Source organism: Salvelinus namaycush, chromosome 39 (assembly GCF_016432855.1).
Source record: "Salvelinus namaycush isolate Seneca chromosome 39, SaNama_1.0, whole genome shotgun sequence".
NCBI classification, from domain to species: Eukaryota; Metazoa; Chordata; class Actinopteri; order Salmoniformes; family Salmonidae; genus Salvelinus; species Salvelinus namaycush.
In genome coordinates this window covers 23,350,120-23,372,563 of record NC_052345.1, presented here as the reverse complement: position 1 = coordinate 23,372,563, position 22,444 = coordinate 23,350,120, and the positions used below count along the sequence as shown (strand labels likewise).

At 41.5% G+C, this 22,444-nt stretch overlaps 1 protein-coding gene across 1 annotated transcript; it reads left to right on the top strand.

Moving 5' to 3' along the window:
- Positions 1 to 271: 271 nt before the first annotated feature.
- LOC120033008 (zinc finger protein OZF-like) lies at positions 272 to 10,956 on the top strand. Its single transcript, XM_038979294.1, has 2 exons — positions 272 to 540; positions 8,442 to 10,956. Exons 1-2 carry the CDS (start codon positions 375 to 377, stop codon positions 9,767 to 9,769), a joined length of 1,494 nt encoding a protein of 497 aa, XP_038835222.1. The 5' UTR covers positions 272 to 374; the 3' UTR covers positions 9,770 to 10,956.
- The last annotated feature ends 11,488 nt before the right edge of the window (positions 10,957 to 22,444 follow it).

Genomic DNA, 22,444 nt, shown 5'->3' with positions numbered 1-22,444 from the left:
GAGTATGCATGTGTGTTACTGTCCTGTGCAGTCCTACCCACTCAGGCCCCAGAGACTGAGCAGGGTATTTGAGTTTGCGAATGACTGAAGGAATGGGAATGTATGTATTTTTTATTAATACTTTTTGGGGAGTTTGTGTGGATTCATCTTAATTTTCCCTTCCCCTATGGAGTTTGCGTTTGTTTTGTAAATGTTTCACCCCCGTCCATTTGGTGGCGACAATACGCCTTTTGCGTGTAATTCGCCATGAAACCCAAAGAAGAAAGAGGAAGTAGATTTGGAGACTAATTTGTTTTGGTTATGAACATTCCTTGCGGATTCAATACCTACTGACTGGACGGAATAGGCCGACTACCCACCTCACTCAGTCGAAAATGTCTAAACTACAGTCGTTTCGTGTGTTTTTAAATGAGCGTTTAACGGCGGCTGCCCTGGAGATTTTCGTGGCAGTTGAGAAAACGGTGGCAGAGTACAAGGAGGAGAATGATCGGCTACGGAGACTGCTGCGGATCACACCGAAGATAAAACTAAGTAGAATTGGTTAGTATGTAGCTAGTAGATATCTACCAGGGGATCTAGGGTTATGTAATTATGTAATCGATAAACGCCCGACAAATTTTCCCCAAGCTGGTAATGTACAAAACTCAGGCCTTTATCCCGCTTATATACCACAGTTGCCAAATAAAACAATACTAAAGTAGATGAATACTTTAATCTTTTGGTTGCTAGACGCGACCCAGTCGTTCGTTTAGTTCGATATTCATGGACGCTGCCCAGTTCGTTCTATAGCAATGTTCCATGGTCGCTGGCAACGTTCTTGCCCCTTGCTTGCTAGCTAGCCAACTAGCTACGGCTAATACAGTCACGCCCTCTGCAGACAGTAGCTACATTTGCGTGTGTTTAAGCTGCTTTCTATTGACATTAATTTGGATACATCCATACCAACTAGCGGATGTTTCCTGGCATAGCTAGAATAGTTTGCTTTGTCAGGGCTGCCAACTTTTGAAAAAAGCTTGATTTGCGATGTGAATTTCTTTGCCCCCTGGCACAACCCCTAGGCGGGGGACTGGGGAATATTTTTAAAGCGAATTTCCTGCCATTCTACGTATTTTGACACCAGGGTGGGCAATAAAAACCATAGGTCAGGTGTATTCAGGGTGCTTTGAACATTTAAATGAACACTCGAACTTCGACGACTTTGTTACTTGTAGATTTTTGGGGGGGTGAAATTGACACTTTTAGGTTCACAATCTGTTAAACACAATTATTTGTATAGTTACAAATCAGGTCACCTTACAAAACTTCCCTGCTAAAACACACTGTAGATCTGTCTGCTGCTTTTAAGTTGTCACAGCCTAAATGACAATCACCAAATGAGGGGACTAATGTGATTACATCGACTTTTGTACATGCTGTCAAAAGGCTGCATTCTGCAATAAGGATGGGAGTACCAGCAACCTAATTTAGTTGACAACATTGTACATGCTCCTTTTAGTTAAATAAATTCAGCGGAGAACATTCTCTCTCTCCATTCAGCTCCACTCTAATCTTGAGGTGTGTTTCTTTAAAACATGCATCCAATCCTGTTGATCCCTTGCATAACTATAGAAAAAAGAATGTTAACCTTCATTTAACTAGGCAAGTCAGTAAGGAACAAATTCTTATTTACAATGACAGTCTAGGAACAGTGGGTTTACTGCCTTGTTCAGGGACAGAACAACAGATTTACACCTTGTTAGCTCTGGAATTCGATCTAGCAACCTTTCGGTTACTGGCCCAATGCTCTAACCACTAGGCACCTGCCGCCCCTAGACCAATGAAATGCTTCAATGTGCCACGGGTTCAAAGTGCCGTGGCAAGACAGGCCAATTAGAGGTTTCGCTCGTGATGTTAAGTTGCCGGCGCAGATGCTCCGATTTCAAAACTATTTGGAGCACAGTTGAAAATTGTACGTGCTCACTATACAGTGGACTAATTAGAAAAACAAAAGCAGTATTTTTAATGCGTGAGATATAAGTGTGCTGTGAGAGCGTGAGAAGAGGGTCAAAGGAGTGTGTCTCACAGCCAATGCGTGAGACTTACGAGGAGATCGCATTGCATATCAAACACTAGGCTAGAAGCTAGCTAAATACACTACATATACAAAAGTATGTGGACACCCCTTAAAATGAGTGGATTTGGCTATTTCAGCCACACCTGTTGCTGACAGGTGTATAAAATCGAGCACACAGCCATGCAATCTCCAAAGACAAACATTGGCAGTAGAATGGTCTTACTGAAGAGCTCAGTGACTTTCAACATGGCACTGTCATAGGATGCCACCTTTCCAACAAGTCAGTTTGTCAAATTGCTGCCCTGCTAGAGCTGCCCCGGTGAACTGTAAGTGCTGTTATTGTGAAGTGGAAACGTCTAGGTGCAACAACGGCTCAGCTGCGAAGTGGTAGGCCACACAAGCTCACAGAACGGGATCACCGAGTGCTGAAGCGCATAAAATTCCAAACTGTCTCTGGAAGCAATGTCAGCACAAGAACTGTTCGTCGGGAGCTTCGTGAAATGGGTTTCCATGGCTGAGCAGCCGCACACAAGCCTAAGATCACCATGTGCAATGCCAAGCGTCGGCTGGAGTGGTGTAAAGATCGCCGCCATTGGACTCTGGAGCAGTGGAAACCCGTTCTCTGGAGTGATGATCAGCAACTGGAAGTCCGATGGACTAATCTGGTTTTGGCATGAGAATGCCAGGAGAACGCTACCTGCCCCAATGAATAGTGCCAACTGTAAAGTTTGGTGGAGTAGGAATAATTATATGGGGCTGTTTTTCATGATTCGGGTTAGGCCCCTTAGTTCCAGTGAAGGGAAAGTGGAAAGCCTTCCCAGAAGATTAGAGGCTCTTGTAGCAGCGATGGGGGAACCAATTCCATATTAATGCCCATGATTTTGGAATGAGTTGTTCGAGCAGGTGTCAGCTTAATCATGGCCGGGAAGACAGAATTTTTAAAAAATGTGTACACTGCAAATTGACCAACTAAGCTAAAAAATAATTTACTTTTAACAATGCACACCTGTTAATTGAAATGCATTCCAGGTGACTACCTCATGAAGCTGGTTGAGAGAATGCCAAGAGTGTGCAAAGCTGTCAAGGCAAAGGGTAGTTACTTTGAAGAATCTCATATAAAATATATTTTTATTTGTTTAACACTTTTTTTGGTTACTACATGATTCCATATGTGTTATTTCATAGTTTTGATGTCTTCACTATTATTCTACAATGTAGAAAATAGTACAAATAAAGAAAAACCCTGGAATGAGTAGGTGTGTCCAAACTTTTGACTGGTACTGTATATTTTTCAAATCCTGGCCTAAAACCATCAAGTGCAAGTGCAAGCTCATCTGCAGGCTTGGGGGACATTTTTGGACGTCTACCTTCTGATCGCTAAAATAATGATTATGATCACTTCCTCAATTCAAATATTATGGCGACACTATACCAAAGATGGTTTGATATGGCTTAGAAACTTGGGAGCCAAGCTCGAGTTATCAGTGTAGCCTGCTATCGCCTGGACATGTTGAAATATCTTCTAATTCCTAGAATAAAAACCTCCAGGCTTTTGCATAACGATCAATTTATAAAAATATAAAACATTACAGGGGCCAGTTTTGAACAAACTTATCCAGTCCAAATCGTCCTCTGGAATAACAGACATTCTGGGGTAATAGTTGCATAACCAATGTTCTCTGCTAATACTTCTCCTGTGCAAATAGGGCTTTAAACATTTTATTTTTATTTTATCTATCTCTGATCCAGGGCGTTCCATTGAGGGCTCTAGGGAGTCGACAGCATACCGTGAAGGGTGTTCGATTCCAATAAATAATTGTAATATTAAACATTCATGAACATACAAGTATCTTATATCATTTAAAAGCTTAAATTCTTGTTAATCTAACTGCGTTGTCCGATTTACAATCGGCTTTACAGCGAAAGGATACCATGCGATTGTTTGAGGTCGGCACCCCACATCAACATTTTTCAACCAGCACAGGCTTCATAAAATCACAAATAGCGATTAAATAAATCACTTACTTTTGAAAATCTTCCTCTGTTTGCAATCCCAAGGGTCCCAGCTACAACATGAATGGTTCTTTTGTTAGATAAAATCCTTCTTTATATCCCAAAAGGTCTGTTTAGTTGGCGCCATCGATTTCAGTAATCCACTCGTTCAACGTGCAGACAAAGGAGTCCAAAAAGCTACCGTTAAACTTTGTTCAAACAAGTCAAACTACGTTTCTATTTAATCCTCAGGTATCCTAAAATGTAAATAAACTATAATATTTCATACGGAAAGAAGTATGTTCAATAAAAAAGTAAAATTAGTAAGTGCGCAGTCTATTGGCGTGCTCTTCACCGCGTGCCAACAATGATTTTGAACCAAGAGTCTTTGTACAAAAACGTAAATTTCTTGCTCATTTTGAAGATACAAGCCTAAGACAATGAACAAAGACTGTTGGCATCTAGTGTAAGCCATGGGAATTGCAATCTGGGAGCTGGAATTACATAGAACCTATAGCTTTCCATTATAAGAGCCTGGGAGCTTGTGTTATATGCCATATCAATTGTGTTCTAGTCTCAGACATTATTTTAACATTTCTAGAAACTTCAAAGTGTTTTCTATCCAATGCTATCAATTATATGCATATCCTGGCTTCTGGGCCTGAGCAACAGGCAGTTTACTTTGGGCACATCAGTCATGTGGAAATTCAGGAAAATAGACCCTAGCTCTTTAATTTACTTTACCAGATGCCTTTTATGAAGATTTGTCATAAGAAAATGAAAACTCAGTCGAAAATCTTCAAAAAAGGCATTTGATAGATGTAAATTCATCCATAAAAATAAATATAATTTGATCTTAAATGACCTCTGCGTGTTTTCATGAATTTCGTTATCTTGAAGCCAATTCACAACAATATGGGAAAGAATATGGAAGTGAAACAGAAGGGTCATCACTTTCACCAAAGATTTGCGATTATATTGACAAGATGGTCGGCTAACCGCTCTAACAATGGAAATGCATGTCCGCAAAAGGCAGGCGGCGAGGTCAGGTGGGAACATTCTAGCCAATGAGAGGCCAGATATGCGTGTGAACAACAGGTGCAACTCCGATATAAAATATTTTTGCGCAAAGTTGCTGGAATGTCACGTGCATTACACTTATATCAGTACATGCGTAACAACCTAAGCATTATGAAACTTATATTCGATCAAATAAGCCTTACCTATCAAAATAGCAATTCACTTTTATCTTGACCAAATTTGACACTCTTGGTCTGCTTAACGCTTGATTTCGCACAGATAGATTTTGGGCGGAGTCGACCCTCTCGCTTCGCCTCTACATCTCTGCTCGTATAGCTGTCGCAAAAAAATTGGTTAATGCTAGTGTTTCCCTGGTCAGACGTTGCTGATACATGTCAGATGCCTGGATAGGTATTTTACGTATCAGCACTGGCAATCTACTCCAATATAAGAATACTGTGGTTTGAGGGTGCCAGAGCGCAGAATAATTGAGGAATATATGAACGACCTAGTACCCAGTTGTTATGACAGGTGTCAGTAAACATCGGCAAAAAAAACGTAATTAAATTGTTGCCAGTGTAACGCAGTTAAGAATGTGCCGTAAGCTCACTCCACAGCCAGCTTGAAATATCCTGGATGGAGCCATCCAATAGATACCTTTTTGTGTGGCTCAACCCGTCGCAACATTGTCAAGTTTCATAGTTACCCACTAACCCTCTTGATAACATGAAAACACTCTAACCAGATCTGCTAGGACGAGTAAAATGATCAGAGTGAGGTATTCTCTCATTTGTGCCTGGAAGTAGCTGTTAGCTTGGGTGTTTGACTGCCGTTTTGAGGTACAGACGCTCGGATCAATCCTACTCCTCAGCCAGAGGTTCCAGTGTGCACTCTGAGACCGAAACGCTCTGAATTTACGAACGGACAATCTGACCACGCTCTGAATTTACTGATGGCCCAGAACACACTCTGACACTCGAGAGTGAATTTACGAATAGAGCACCCTATATGTTATAGCAATCTGCTGCCCTATGGCACAGTCAAAGCTGGTCACGCAACCATTGGTTGATGCATGCAATGTCTGAGCAAGGGAACACAACCGAAGATGTCTATACTATCTCTGGCTGGTGGTGGCTCAAAAGGGCTGGGTTTTGATGAATAAATAAGTTGAGGGTGTGACGAGGGCTTGATCACTCACTGGCCAATCAACGTTCTCCTTGGCTTAGTACTGCATGCTGTTGTCTCAAGTTGTGTAGGTTTTTGATGGTCTTTGCGTTGTCATCCACTCCAATTTGGCTGGAGGGCACCGGATATTCTCTTCATAGCCCATTGTAAATTGATAGCGTTTATTAAATAGCATGCAGTAACGAATAATAGCAACAGTTAAATGAATCCAGTTTTGCTTAATATGTTTGTCATGTTTGCAGTCTACAATGTTCTATTTGGCTTCAACGTGTAGGCCTAAATGCCTTTGCGCATCACATTTGCACTCGAAATTTGGCACTGTTGGGTTGTAATTTGAAATACTTGCTACACCAGAAGTTAATGTTTATATATAGGAGGAATGTATATGTTGGGGTCAATTAAGGGTGGATATGAGCCATGGGCTTGGAGAGTGCCTTTTCCCTTACTTAGTAAATCACATGGTTGTGGTCACTGATAAGGGTGGATAGCTGTGGATTAGTGAGGAATGGCAGCAGAGGTCAGGTCACATGAAGGGACAAGGAACAGTTTATTACCCACGTCCTGCTTGGCAAGAAAGATGTCATGTTTAGAGAAAAGTTGATAAAAATGTATACCTTAAGGTGGGTATAAATACTGCTGCTGGTGGGAGATCTGCATGGAGGAATGGGCCAAAATACCAGCAACAGTGTGTGAACCTTGTGAAGACTTACAGAAAACGTTTGACCTCTGTCATTGCCAACAAAGGGTATATAACAAAGTATTGAGAGAAACTTTTGTTATTGACCAAATACTTATTTTCCACCATCATTTGCAAATACATTCATTAAAAATCCTACAATGTGATTTTCTGGATTTTTAGTTGAAGTAGTTGAAGTGTACCTATGATGAAAATTACAGGCCTCTCATCTTTTTAAGTGGGAGAACTTGCACAATTGGTGGCTGACTAAATACTTTTTTGCCCCACTGTATACACAATACCCCATAATGACAAAGAAAAAACAGGTTTTTAGAAATTTTAGCAAATGGAAACAGTATTCAGACCCTTGACTCAGTACTTTGTTGAAACACCTTTGGCAGCGACTACAGCCTCGAGTCTTCTTGGGTATGACGCTACAAACTTGGCACGCCTGTATTTGGGGAGTTTCTCCTATTCTTCTCTGTAGATCCTCTCAAGCTCTGTCAGGTTGGATGGGGAGCGTTGCTGCACAGCTATTTTCAGGTCTCTCCAGAGATGTTAGAGCAGGTTTAAGTCCGGGCTCTGGCTGGGCCACTCAAGAACATTTAGAGACATGTCCTGAAGCCACTCCTGCATTGTCTTGGCTGTGTGATTAGGGTCTTTTTCCTGTTGGAAGGTGAACCTTCGCCCCCCAGTCTGAGGTCCTGAGGTCAGATTTTCATCAAGGATCTCTCTGTACTTCGCTCCATTCATCTTTCCCTCGATCCTGACTAGGAAGAGTCTTGGTGCTTCCAAACTTCCAGTTAAGAATGATGGAGGCCACTGTGTTCTTGGGGACCTTCAATGCTGCAGACATTTTTTGGTACCCTTCCCCAGATCTGTGCCTCGACACAATCCTGTCTCGGAGCTCTACGGATAATTCCTTCGACCTCATGACTTTGTTTTTGCTCTGACATGCACCTTATATAGACAGGAGTGTGCCTTTCCAAATCATGTCCAATCAATTGAAATTACCACAGATGGACTCCAAATTTTAGTAACATCTCAAGGATAATCAATAGAAACAGGATGCACCTGAGCTCAATTTCGAGTCTCATAGTCAAGGGTCTGAATACTTATGTAAATAAGGTATGTTTTTTTATTTTGAATACATTTGCAAAAATTTCTAAACCTGTTTTCGCTTTGTCATTATGGGGTATTGTGTATAGATTGAGGAAACATTCATTTGATACATTTTAGAATAAGGCTGTAACATAACAAAATGTGGAAAAAGTGAAGGGGTCTGAATACTTTCCGAATACAAGTATCTTGTGATAGTGGACTTTTGAAGTTGCTTTGAGACATGATTTGGGGGTACGTGTAAGACTAAGAAGAGATGCAAAGAAGTAATTGAAAATGGATTCAAGTTTTTTTTTTTTTTAATTGGAATTTGTTTACTTCCTGAATTTACTGACTTCAATTCAAATGGACCCCAATTTGTATAGATAATATCTGCTCCTTTCTCCTTCCCTCCAGACTCCCTGCAGCTCTCGCTTGCTGTCTCTGAAGAGGTTCCCTTTGAGCAGCAGCACTGTGAGCAGGAGTGGAGCACAAGACTGGGGCAGGAGGATCCAGAGCCCACACAGATTAAAGAGGAACAGGAGGAACTCTGTACCAGTCAGGAGAAAGAGACGCTTCAAGGGATGGAGGCTGATATCATAGAGTTCAAATTCACTCCTTGTGTGAAAAGTGAATGTGATCAGGAGGAGACACTTCAGTCCTTGACTCTTCCCCAAACCCAGACTGTGGAGAACAGAGATAGTGACTCTAAACTAGTGGATCTCAAAACGTTTGGCAATGTGACCCACCTAAATAATCAAAACAATGACTCCAGCCACACCACGTCTATAAAAACTCAACGCTGCCGTGACTGTGGTGAAACATTTGCTTTGAAAGCTGACCTGCAGAGGCATTTGACTCTCACTAAGATGAGACCCAAGGAATGCAGATTCTGCAAAAAACACTACAACTCCACCTGTAAACTGAAGGCCCATGTCCGACTCTGTCACGTGGATAAACCCTGCTCCATTTGTGGCAAGACCTTTAAATACAAAGGGGTTCTGTCCAGGCACATGAGGACTCATACAGGAGAGACAGGAGAGAAACCATTTAGTTGTGGTGACTGCGGGAAAAGCTTCAAACGCAAGCAGCATCTAACCAACCATGTACGGACTCACACAGGAGAAAAACCATTCAGCTGTGGAGACTGTGGTAAAAGCTTCATTCAGAAGGGACATCTAACCGAACATATTCGAACCCATACAGGAGAGAAACCATTTAGCTGTGATGACTGTGGGAAAAAAAGCTTTAATCAGAAGTGGCTCCTAACCGAACATATACGGACTCACACAGGGGAGAAACCATTTAACTGTAGTGACTGCGGGAAAAGCTTTAGTTACAAGGGGGACTTAAGGAGGCATATGCTGACTCACACAGGAGAGAAACCATTTAGCTGTGGTGACTGCGGAAGATGTTTCAATCATAAGGGGCACCTAAGGAAGCATATATTGACTCACACAGGAGTGAAACCATTTAGCTGTGGTGACTGTGGGAAAAGCTTCAATCAGAAGGCAGCCCTAAAGACACACATACTGACTCACACAGGAGTGAAACCATTTAGCTGTGGTGATTGCGGGAAAAGCTTCTATCAGAAGGGACACCTGAATGAACATATTCGGACTCACACAGGAGAGAAACAACATGTCTGCTCAGTATGTGGTAAAGGATTCACTCAGAAGGCTCATCTGGTGAGGCATATAAATAACGTCCACAAAGAAAGGAAACAGGACGAAAACAGGAAATAAGAAAGAAATTAAGAGAAAGATCTTTTGTCAGATTAAAAAGGCAGTATGTGGACAGGACAACACTCCTAGGAAAACACAAATAAAAGCTAAATAAGTGTGGGTCATTCATGCTGTAGGTTTCAGATAAATAGAGGAATGATATTTTGTCGGCCTACAATTGGGGTAAGGGTAGCGACCATAGTGCCACCACTACCAACCTTGTTAGCCTAATGGTTTTGGACCTCTGGTGTAATATTTGAGGGGTTTGACTGATAGTCGCAGGAACTGAGTTTGAGTCCTGGTATTTTTTACCATGTCATTCTTAATCCAGAGGTCTTTGGTGGCTTAGATTGCTTATCTAGCTAAATATATTGTTCTGAACTGTTTGATTTGTCTTCCTAATCATGTTTCTTTAACTTTAAATATATATTATTTATAACCACAGTAAGGAAAGGTGATAGATAGCCTATGGATATTTTGCTCTGAACTTGCCACCCGAAGCAATTTTAGTCGGGGACCATGTTTTAGGCCTCTCAAATATGTACAAATACATCATACAACGGAGCATATGTATTCCATTCTCTGTATAGTGAACAGAAGATTGCTGTTCGAGGTCATGTATATTCAAATGTAGAGGAAAATAAAGTGCTTGCTAAATGCTGATGGAGTGCTGAACTGCCGAATAGAGATACCCTGTTAATTCTATCCATCATTTTAGTGAGCCTAAAACACGATATACTCTAAAAGAATTTGTCTAATTCAATTTGTGCAATCAACTATTATCCATGAGTGCTGTAGCTAGGCAAAGGTATTCCTGTGATAAACATTACAGCAGCAATTTGGTATAGACTTAATTTTATCTGATTTCAAGGGCAGAAGCAAACCAAAAAAGCAACTTATTAAGGGTAAATGAGAATGTGTGCAACAGGGTGAGAGTTGTCCTACTTTCGAAAACACAAATGCTGTTTATTACTTGCCACATCAGGCTTGTTGTTTGGGGGCTTACACTAATTCTGTAAAATTACCTATGTGACAATATCTTTTTTATTTTTTTGCCTGCCTGCCTGCCAGGAATTGCATTGAATCGATTAATCAGATCCATGATTAGTTGAGTCCAGGGTTCAAAATAATGACTCGCTGTACCTACAGTTGAAGTCGGAAGTTTACATACACTTAGGTTGGAGTCATTAAAACTCATTTTTCAACCAATCCACAAATTTCTTGTTAACAAACTATAGTTTTGGCAAGTCTTTTAGGACATCTACTTTTTCCAACAATTGTTTACAGATTATTTCACTTATAATTCACTATCACAATTCCAGTGGGTCAGAAGTTTACATACCGTAATTTCCGGACTATAAGCCGCTACTTTTTCCCACGCTTTGAACCTCGCGGCTTATACAATGACGCGGCTAATTTATGGATTTTTCCCGCTTTCACAAGATTCATGCCGCCAAAAAACTGAGCACCGTAACATAATGTGACGTAAATCAAAAAGACAACAAAAGCTTTCAGAGGGAAGAAAAGCAGATGGCCCGAACTAGAAAATGAGCTTGAAGACTGGGTCAACACACAGAGAGCAGACGGCCAAGGTGTTTCAACTGTGCAGATCCGACTGAAAGCCAAAACAATCGCCACCGCAATGAAGTTTGAGCATTTTAGGTAGGCACCTGCGGCTTATAGACATGTGCGGCTTATTTATGTACAAAATACATATTTTTTTTAAATTCAGTGTGTGCGGCTTATATTCAGGTGCGCTTAATAGTCCAGAAATTACGGTACACTAAGTTGACTGTGCCTTTAAACCGCTTGGAAAATTCCAGAAAATGTCATGGCTTTAGAAGCTTCTGATAAATTATGTCAATTAGCCTGAGTCAATTTGAGGTGTACCTGTAGATGTATTTCAAGGCCTACCTTCAAACTCAGTGCTTCTTTGCTTGACCTCATGAGAAAATCAAAAGAAATCAGCCAAGACTTCAGAAAAACAATTGTAGACCTCCACAAGTCTGATTCATCCTTGGGAGCAACTTCCAAATGCTTGAAGGTACCACGTTCATCTGTACAAACAATAGTACGCAAGTATAAACACCATGGGACCACGCAGCCGTCATACCGCTCAGGAAGGAGACGCGTTCTGTCTCCTAGAGATGAACGTACTTTGGTGCGAAAAGTGCAAATCAATCCCAGAACAACAGCGAAGGACCTTGTGAAGATGCTGGAGGAAATAGGTACAAAAGTATCTATATTCACAGTAAAATGAATCCTATATCGACATAACCTAAAAGGCCGCTCAGCAAGGAAGAAGCCACTGCTCCAAAACAGCCATAAAAAAGACTACGGTTTGTAACTGCACAGGGGAACAAAGATTGTACTTTTTGGAGAAATGTCCTCTGGTCTGATGAAACAAAAATAAAACTGTTTGGCCATAATGATCATTGTTATGTTAGGAGGAAAAAGGGGGAGGATTGCAAGCCGAAGAACACCATCCCAACCGTGAAGCACGGGGGTAACATCATGTTGTGGGGGTGCTTTGCTGCAGGAGGGACTGGTGCACTTCACAAAATAGATGGCATCATGAGGAAAGAAAAGTGTGGATATATTGAAGCAACATCTCAAGACATCAGTCAGGAAGTTAAAGCTTGGTCACAAATGGGTCTTCCAAATGAACAATGACCCCAAGCATACTTCCAAAGTTGTGGCAGAATGGCTTAAGGACAACAAAGTATTAGAGTGGCCATCACAAAGTCCTGACCTCAATTCTATAGAAAGTTTGTGGGCAGGACTGAAAAAGTGTGTGCGAGCAAGGAGGCCTACAAACCTGACTCAGTTATACCAGCTCTGTCAGGAGGAATGGGCCAAAATTCACCCAACTTATTGTTGGAAGCTTGTGGAACGTTTGACCCAAGTTAAACAATTTAAAGGCAATGCTACCGAATACTAATTGAGTGTATGTAAACTTCTGACCCACTGGGAATGTGATGAAAGAAGTAAAAGCTGAAATAAATAATTCTCTATTATTATTCTGACATTTCACATTCTTAAAATAAAGTGGTGATCCTAACTGACCTAAAACAGGGAATTTTGACTCGGATTAAATGTCTTTAAATTGTGAAAAACTGAGTTTAAATGTATTTGGCTAAGGTGTATGTAAACTTCGGACTTCAACTGTGTATATATATATATATATGAATAGTGTCAGTAGTATTTTGTTTTCTCTTGGTGTCTTTCTTTAATACAACTCTTATTTTGTATTTTGAATTTAATGTAACATCTTATGTTATTGTCTTACTGTTCTGCGCTTGGTCATCTCTTTGTATGTTTTATGTGGACCCCAGGAAGAGTGCTGCATGTACAGTAGTTAATGGTAATCCTAATAAACTAAACATCTGCTTGTGTGTGAATGTGCAGTAAAATGGTTTGTCCGTTGTCACGACGATGATACTATGACGCCTCAAGAGTTCTAAATGGCAAGGCATCATAATTCAGAAAATTCTGTCATCCTGTCAAGACATCAGACCAACTATCTCATTGTTGCAGTTACAGAAATGTCTTGTCTGTCTGTTGGACCCTTTGATCAGAGCAACAGACATTTACTCTTCAGCAACCTTTCCTGCAGTTGTTTTGTTTTCACATCACTTTTTGATGACAATTTGTCAGTCAATACATATTTTGATTTATTTTATATTCCCCCTCAAGTGGAGAAAAGTATTTTACACAAGATGGACTGTGTGTTTGCCATATTTTTCTATTGTGAAGCTATAATCATTTGATACACTTTGACGTTAAATCTGTTTTGGAATTCCATTGAGCGATGGGTGTAACACCTCACATGTGTAGGCAATGCTCCACATGCAAGGACTGACAGTCCAGGTCACCCATGACATGTTTTAACATATTTGGAAGCTATACGTGGTGTACATCTATAAGTAGGACCTTGTGTTTTGGTTGCGTGTCACATGACCTTTTCCAGAAATGAGAATTAGACCAAAAATTAAAGCAATTGTCTGAGGATGGTGCTGGACCATCTGACATAAAAAGAAAAGTGGACAGTTTGATGGAAAAGCTTTAAATAAAAGTTCAAATCCAGGTCATGTGACATGATTAACTGAAACAGGGCCCTATATACACTCACAGGCCAGTTTATTAGGTATACCACACCCTTCACGATTATTGACTATTGATGGAACGGCTCTCAGATGGTCAGGGAGTATCATGACTCAGATATATTTATTATACAAGGGGACAGGCCAGGGCAGAGTCAATGAGGTACAGAACGGCAGGCAGAATGGTCAGAACCGGGAAGACTAGAAAACAGCAACTAGAACGACATAATGGGAAAACACGCTGGTAAGACTTGACGGGACAAGACGAACTGGCAACAGACAAACAGAAAAAACTGGTATAAATACACAAGGGATAATGGGGACAAATGGGAGACACCTGGTGGGGGGGGGGGGGGGGGGTGGAGACAAGCACAAGACAGGTGAAACAGATCAGGACGTGACAGGGAGAGCGTTCCATAGGCGAGGAAGCAAAAGGCTCAGTCCCCCATAGTACAGAGAGTCAGAGACATGTCTTGGGGTCTTGAAGCAATGGAGTGTTGCTAGAGCGGAGAGTGCGAGTTGGCTCATTGATCGAAATGAGGTCACTGATGTAGGTGGGATTCAATCCATTCAAGGCTTTAAACACTAGGAGGGTTTTAAAGTCAATCCTATAGTTGACCGGTAGCCAGTGGAGTTCAGCAAGGATGGGGGTGATGTGGGCTGACGCCTTGGTCCTGGTCATGACTCTGGCAGTATTATTCTGTTGAAGTTGTAGCCTCTGAAGTGATTTGGCAGGAAAGCCCCATAACAGCATTGCCGAAGTCAATCAGAGAATATGAAGGCGTGGACAAGTTTCTCTGCATCTGGCTTGGAGAGTGATGGTACTTCATAGGGATGGGCATTTGACATTATTTCACTATTAGAATAATATTTTAAAAAATTCGGTATCTTTATAGTCAAAATTCGACTTAATCAATCACAATGCACATGGCAGAGGTAAACAGCACAAGGCTGCATTTCTCCATAGTTTTTGGCTAAAAGCAACAGTGAAAAAAAGCTAAAGATTCTGTTACAAAAAGGTTTTCTGCTGAGTGTTTTGCATTGATCTGTGTCAGGTCTTGTGAGTGAGGTACGCGCCTATAAATAGAATATTGATGTCAGGGCAGACCGGAGGGGTAAAAAGTAGCTCAACGCCCAGTTCTAAAAACATTAAAACGTTTGTTGTTTTATTAAACTAGGTATTTCAAATGTCATGGTATATCCTTGTAGGTAACAATGTCACAAGGACAATCTAATTTAATGTATTACAAAGCTTTTTCATTGTTAAAATAGATCTACACATTTTTCTCTACAAAAATGGAACAGTCTCAAGTAATCTAATAGGGTACTGGGGGGTAACTACCCCCACCCCTAAGAACAATGTCTAATTTCTGACATAAAAAAGCAACGTTTGGAAAATAATTGGTATGTGGATGAAGGTCATGCTTAGGCAAATGAACTATAAAGGGAAATAAATGGTTACAGTTGACACGTTTTTAGTTATTTAATGAAATGTTGTTTTTAGAAAAGGGGCGTTACCCCGGTAGAAGATTATGCCATAGGGTTTCACACAAGTGTGTTAAAATCCATTCAATCAGTTTTGTTTTCAAATTCTTTAAGTAATACTTAAAAGCTAAGTCTAGTTGTCTTATTTTAACGATTTAAATAAAATATGGGGGGGGGGGGAATGGTGTTGGACATTAATTATCCGCACTATGAGGAGATTTGATGTAAAGTCCTTTTTAACTCACCTGCACATAATTTTGTTTTGTTCTTTCTTTGTGCCTTTTCCATACAATGTATTATGTACAATTGCACTAAATATGAATAATGGAAATTGGAGCACAACTCATGAGCCCACCTCCTGCACTGCTCACACCTAAATCAAATCCCCACCTGTGACTGAAAACTGGGGGAGAGATTCCAATTGAAAAGTTCTCTCTTAAAAACGTCGATAGCTATCCAGCTATATGACATAAAATGCTGTGTAAAATAGCTAAAAGGCATCTAAGTTGCATTTAACTGTAAAGCTATCAGCCACTAGTGGAAACATTTACAACTGAAATTAAGTCATATTTTTTTATGTATTTTACCTCAGACGATCTGGCAGGGAGTGCACAGATGGATCCTGGGAAGGTGAGAGCGGTGGTGGATTGGCCCCAGCCTATGTCCAGAGTGCAACTGCAACATTTTCTGGGATTCGCCGCTTTATTCGGGGTTACAGCACCCTGGCTTCCCCCGTCTGCACTCACCTCTCCCAAGGTTCCGTTCACATGGTCCCTAGCTGCTGACCGGGCGTTCCGGGATCTCAAATGCCGGTTCACCACAGCTCCCATCTCGTCAATTCGTGGTGGAGGCCGATGCTTCGGATGTCGGAGTGGGGGCTGTCCTGCCCCAGTGTTCTCCCCTCGACCTCAAGTTACATCCCTGCGCCTTCTTCTCCCATCGCCTCAATGCCACAGAGAGGAACTATGATGTGGGGAATCGTGAGCTTCTCGCGGTGAAGATGGCGTTGGAGGAGTGGAGGCACTGGCTGGAGGGGGCGGAACATCCGTTTATTGTGTGGACAGACCACAAGAACCTGGAATTGGGCATGGGTCCCCAGATCCTCAAAATGTTCTACAGCTGCACCATCGAGAGTATGCTGACAGGTTACATCATCACCTGGTATGGTGTAACGGATGTGAAATGGCTAGCTAGTTAGCGGGTACGCGCTAGTAGCGTTTCAATCAGTTACGTCACTTGCTCTGAAACGTATTAGTAGTGTTGCCCCTTGCTCTGCAAGGGCCGCTGCTTTTGTGGAGCGATGGGTAACGACGCTTCGTGGGTGTCAGTTGTTGATGTGTGCAGAGGGTCCCTGGTTCGTGCCCGTGTCGGGGCGAGGGGACGGTTTAAAGTTATACTGTTACAATGGCAACTGCGTTGCATCTGACTGTAAGGCGCTACAGAGGGTAGTGTGTACGGCCCAGTACATCACTGGGGCCATGCTTCCTGCCATCCAGGACCTACAGTTGAAGTCAGAAGTTTACATACACTTAGCTTGGAGTCATGAAAACTCGTTTTTAAATCACTCCAAAAATGTATTGTTATCAAACTATAGTTTTGGTAAGTCGGTTAGGACATCTACTTTGTGCACAACAGAAGTAATTTTTCCAACAATTGTTTACAGAGATTATTTCACTGTATCACAATTCCAGTGGGTCAGAAGTTTATATACACTAAGTTGACTGTGCCTTTAAACAGCTTAGAAGATTCCAGAAAATGATGTCATGGCTTAGAAGCTTCTGATTGACATAATTTGAGTCAATTGGAGGTGTACCTGTGGATGTATTTCAAGGCCTACCTTCAAACTCAGTGCCTCTTTGCTTGACATCATGGGAAAATCTAAAGAAATCAGCCAAGACCTCAGAAAAAAAATTACCTCCACAAGTCTGGTTCATCCTTGGGCGCAATTTCCAAACACCAGAAGGTACCACGTTCATCTGCACACACAATGGTACATTGTTTGGTGCACTTCACAAAATAGATGGCATCATGAGGGAGAAAATTCTGTGGATATATTGAAGCAACATCTCAAGATATCAGTCAGGAAGTTAAAGCTTGGTCGCAAATGGGTCTCCCAAATGGACAATGACCCCAAGCATACTTCCAAAGTTGTGGCAAAATGGCTTAAGGACAACAAAGTCAAGGTATTGGAGTGGCCATCACAAAGCCCTGACCTCAATTCTATAGAAAATTTGTGGGCAGGACTGAAAAAGTGTGTGCGAGCAAGGAGGCCTACAAACCTGACTCAGTTACACCAGCTCTGTCAAGAGGAATGGGCCAAAATTCACCCAACTTATTGTGGGAAGCTTGTGGAAGGCTACCCAAAACGTTTGACCCAAGTTAAACAATTTAAAGGCAATGCTACCAAATACTAATTGAGTGTATGTCAACTTCTAGCCCACTGGGAATGTGATGAAAGAAGTAAAAGCTGAAATAAATAATTCTCTATTATTATTATTCTGACATTTCACATTCTTAAAATAAAGTGGTGATCCTAACTGACCTAAGACAGGGAATTTTTACTAGGATTAAATGTCAGGAATTGTGAAAAACTGAGTTCAACTGTATTTGGCTAAGGTGTATGTAAACTTCCGACTTCAACTGTGACTGCAGAGATGGAGGACAAGCATATGAAGACTCAAGAGGGAGAAAGAGCTGTGGCAAAGGGAACTGTGTATGTCAACGGAAAGAGAGAGGTTGTATTTTCTTTCTCTGTACTTTACTTTTTTTTCTACAGTAATTGTAATTATTTATCACATTTTGTGAGGGTGTTATGATTGATTGGTCTGTGGTTGACTAACTACGGGGTTCTCAAAACTATCGTCAGGGACCCCCAGCCGTTCCATGTGTTTGATCTATTCTAGAGCTAGCACACCTGATTCAAACTTGTCAACTAATTATCAAGCCCTTGATTAGGTGAATCGAGTGAGCTAGTTCAGGGCTACAAAAAAAATTGTGAAACGTCTGGGGGTACCCGTGGAGGGGTTTGAGAATCACTGATCAGGAGCAAAAGCCTATCATCATTCCTGGTACTGGTATCTTGATATAGTATGAGTCTTTTGAGCAAAGTGATAGCAAGTAAGAACATGAACCTTCCAGTGGGCCTTTTCTGAAGAGAGAGAGAGAAAGAGGGTGTGTGTGTTTGTGTATGTGTGGCGTATGTGCATGTCCATTGTAACTCTGTGTCCACAGGATGATGTGATTAGAGGAGTCCAAGCTGAGCGTGGAGTCAGCTGTTCCACACGCAGCTCACACCACCCAACAACCGAAGATGAGCAGAATGACCAGGGCCATGGACAGAGTTCAAAGAGAAAGGAAGGCAGAAAGACAGGAGTGGAAAAGAGAGATGGAGAGACAGTCAAGGAAAGTGTAGGTGCAGAGGTGAAGAATGAGATCTGTAAGACCTGCAAGAGAGAGAAAGATGAGTTTGAAGGTAAAGAATTTGTAAAAGAAAGAAAACAATTGAAGGGAAGAGAAATAGTAGATGAAGATGGCGAACAAGGAATTGAATAAGGAGGAGGTAGATAAGAAAGAGAAGGAGGTGGTGAGGGAGAGAGAGAGGAGGATAGTTGAACAAGAAGATAGAGACAGTGGAGAAAAAAACAACAGCCTTGAGGAAGGAGAAAGAGATGCTGGAGAAGAAGAGGCATAATTTGGACATAAAGGAGAAAGAGTTGGAGAGAAAAATGGTGGACAGAAAGGAGATGAGAGAAACGAGGAAATGGACAGGAAATAAAATGAGGTGAGAGAGAAAATGGAGGAGGAGAGACAAAAGTTTCGGGAAAAGGATAGAGTTGGAGAAGAAGTGGAGAAGAAAAACAACAGTCTTGAGAAAGAGATGCTGGAGAAGAAGAGGGATAGTTTGGAAACAAGAGAGAAAGATGTGGAAAAGAAGGTGGAGAGGAAGAAGGATGTCTCTAAAATATTCACCTGTGTTTTCCTCTGCAATGCTTTTGTACATTTCTATGTAAAATGTGTATAGTCTTCTCATACTGTAGTTAAGGTTTTGTTGGGGGCTAAAATGTAGACTTTATTGCTGAATAAGTAAATAACAATAAGTATAATATTCTGGAGATTACCAAACGAAGTCCCAAATCTCAATATAGAGGCATTACTAAGGCCAACTGGAGGCCAAGGTTCTCTGATTATTATCATGACTAGGGTTGCAAAATTCTGGTAGCTTTTCCAAATTTCTCAGGTTTTCCAAAAACCCTAGTTGGAGGATTTCCTGCTTATTCCCTCCTGATTCCTCTGGGAATCTTCCACATTTTGAGAAAGTCACTGTAATTTTACGACCCTAGTCATGACAAATGACTCTGATGACAAAGTACTGGATAGAGGCTAAAAGCACCAGATTGTCGCTTTCAATGTCACTTAGATAGTTGTGCTGACAATTTTGACTTATGTAAACATGGTAATTGCTTAAATCATTTTTATTCTGAAAAATGTACTGTATGTACTGGTAGAAAAATGTATACACTCCAATCCAACTCATGAAAATATACTTTTCTGACATGTAGTTGTAATAACATTTGTAAAAAGTTGTCTTTTTTGTCTAAGTTATCTCAGAGACTGTCAGCACAACTTTAAAAAAAGACAAATTGCAGACACTTCCGCTTGGAACACAACCATTCGATACCATTAGATCGATACCAAAGATTATCTAAACTCAGCAAAAAAAGAAACGTCCCTTTTTCAGGACCCTGTCTTTCAAAGAAAATTCGTAAAAATCCAAATAACTTCACAGATCTTCATTGTAAAGTGTTTAAACACTGTTTCCCATGATGAACCATAAACAATGAATGAACATGCACCTGTGGAACGGTCGTTAAGACACAAACAGCTTACAGACGGTAGGCAATTAAGGTCACAGTTATGAAAACTTAGGACACTAAAGAGGCCTTTGTACGGACTCTGAAAAACACCAAAAGAAAGATGCCGAGGGTCCCTGCTCATCTGCGCGAACGTGCCTTAGGCATGCTGCAAGGAGACATGAGGACTGTGCACGAGTGTAAGTTACCTCTGTAACCTCTGTAAACAGTTACCTCTGTAACCATCCCCAACTATACGGGAGTCCTTTGTTCCCCCCCACTCCCCTGTGTGCTGCCCTTCTGGCAGCTTTATGGGCCTTGCACAGCTGGTGAGCAATCAGCCCTTGATTACTCACCAACTCCCAAATCAGCCCTAATTAGTCCTGGCCAGAGAATCCTTCGAGACCTGGCACGTCCAGCAGATGAAGCCATCGCCTGGTGATGTATACACCGTCTGTCACCAGGCCTCGACAAGTCTCCCCCTGGTGGCTGACCTGCTGTACACCACACTGTGTTCCAAGATTATTAAACTTGTCCAATAAGAAACGCTTGTTTTCGTTTTCCATTCCAAAACGTTTTACTACGGTGTGCACTAATGAGTACAACCCAGGTCTGATGTGTAGTACTAATTTGAACAGCATACCATTTATTCCAAAGATTATGTCTTTGAGGCTCTGCTCAACACCTCAGTGGACCTGGATTCCCTAGAGCCCCACTCTGTTCTGGAGGAGCAGTGGATCAAGGTTGTGAAGGTCTGGGAAGAAGTACAAGTGGGCCAAGCTGGTGGGTCCAAAGAGCGTGAGAACAAAGACACTAAGAGAAGGTAGAGGACCTCTTCAATTGTCTTGTCGGCTGATTGTTAGAAGGGTGGTTAATAGGCCTCCTGAGTGGTGCAGTGGTCTAAGGCACTGCATCGCTGTGCCACTAGTGATTCTGGGTTCGAGTCCAGGCTCTGTCGCAGCCGGCCGCGACTGGGAGACACATGGGCAGCGCACAATTGGGAAGGGTGTGGCCGGCAGGGATGTCCTTGTTCCATCGCGCACTAGCGACTCCTTGCTGAGCAGCCTTTCAGGTTATGTCGATATAGGATTCGTTTTACTGTGGATATAGATACTTTTGTACCTATTTCCTCCAGCATCTATTTCCTCCACCTTTCAAGTTCCTTTGCTGCTGTTCTGTGATTGATTTGCACTTTTCACACCAAAGTACATTCATCTCTAGGAGACAGAACGCGTCTCCTTCCTGAGCGGTATGACGGCTGCGTGGTCCCATGGTGTTTATACTTGCGTACTATTGTTTGTACAGATGAACGTGATACCTTCAAGCATTTGGAAATTGCTCCCAAGGATGAACCAGACTTGTGGTCTACAATTTTTTTTCTGAGGTCTTTTGATTTTCCCATGATGTCAAGCAAAGAGGCACTGAGCTGGAAGGTACACCTCCAATTGACTCAAATTATGTCAATTAGCCTACCAGAAACTTCTAAAACCATGACATTTTCTGGAATTTTCCAAGCTGTTTAAAGGCAGTCAACTTAGTGTATGTAAACTTCTGACCCACTGGAATTGTGATACAGTGAATTAATTATAAGTGAAATAATCTGTCTGTAAACAATTGTTGGAAAGATTACTTGTGCCATGCAAAAAGTAGATGTCTTAACAAACTATAGTTTTGGCAAGTCTGCTAACAAGAAATTTGTGGAGTGGTTGAAAAACGAGTTAATGATTCCAACCTAAGTGCATGTAAACTTCCGACTTCAACTGTATTCTACGCCACACGGCCATCACACTTCCATATATTTATACATATTCATCCCTTTACATGTGTGTATAAGGTAGTTGTGAATTGGTTAGATAATGCTGCACTGTCGGAATTAGAAGCACAAGCATTTCGCTATACTCGCATTAACATCTGCTAACCATGTGTATGTGACCAATGAAATTTGATTTGATGTACAGGGAGAAAACTAAGATCGGACCATGTTATGAATTCTGTCGCTGTACAAGTAGTTGACTATATCCGTCCTAGCTCGCTCAAGGTTTAATTGAAATTACGGATTGCCTCTTACCCACTTGTCGTCCCATTATTATACATAGCAAGTTTGTACATCAATTGTCAGTAGACACCACATTTGTTTAGGCAAGTCAGCCATATCAGCTGTTTTTCTTACAAGGTAGTTAAAGAGGCTGAATTAACTGTTTTGCTGCCAGACAAGGCTTCACTGATAGCCAGGTGTAGCAGTGGTATAGTGCAATTAA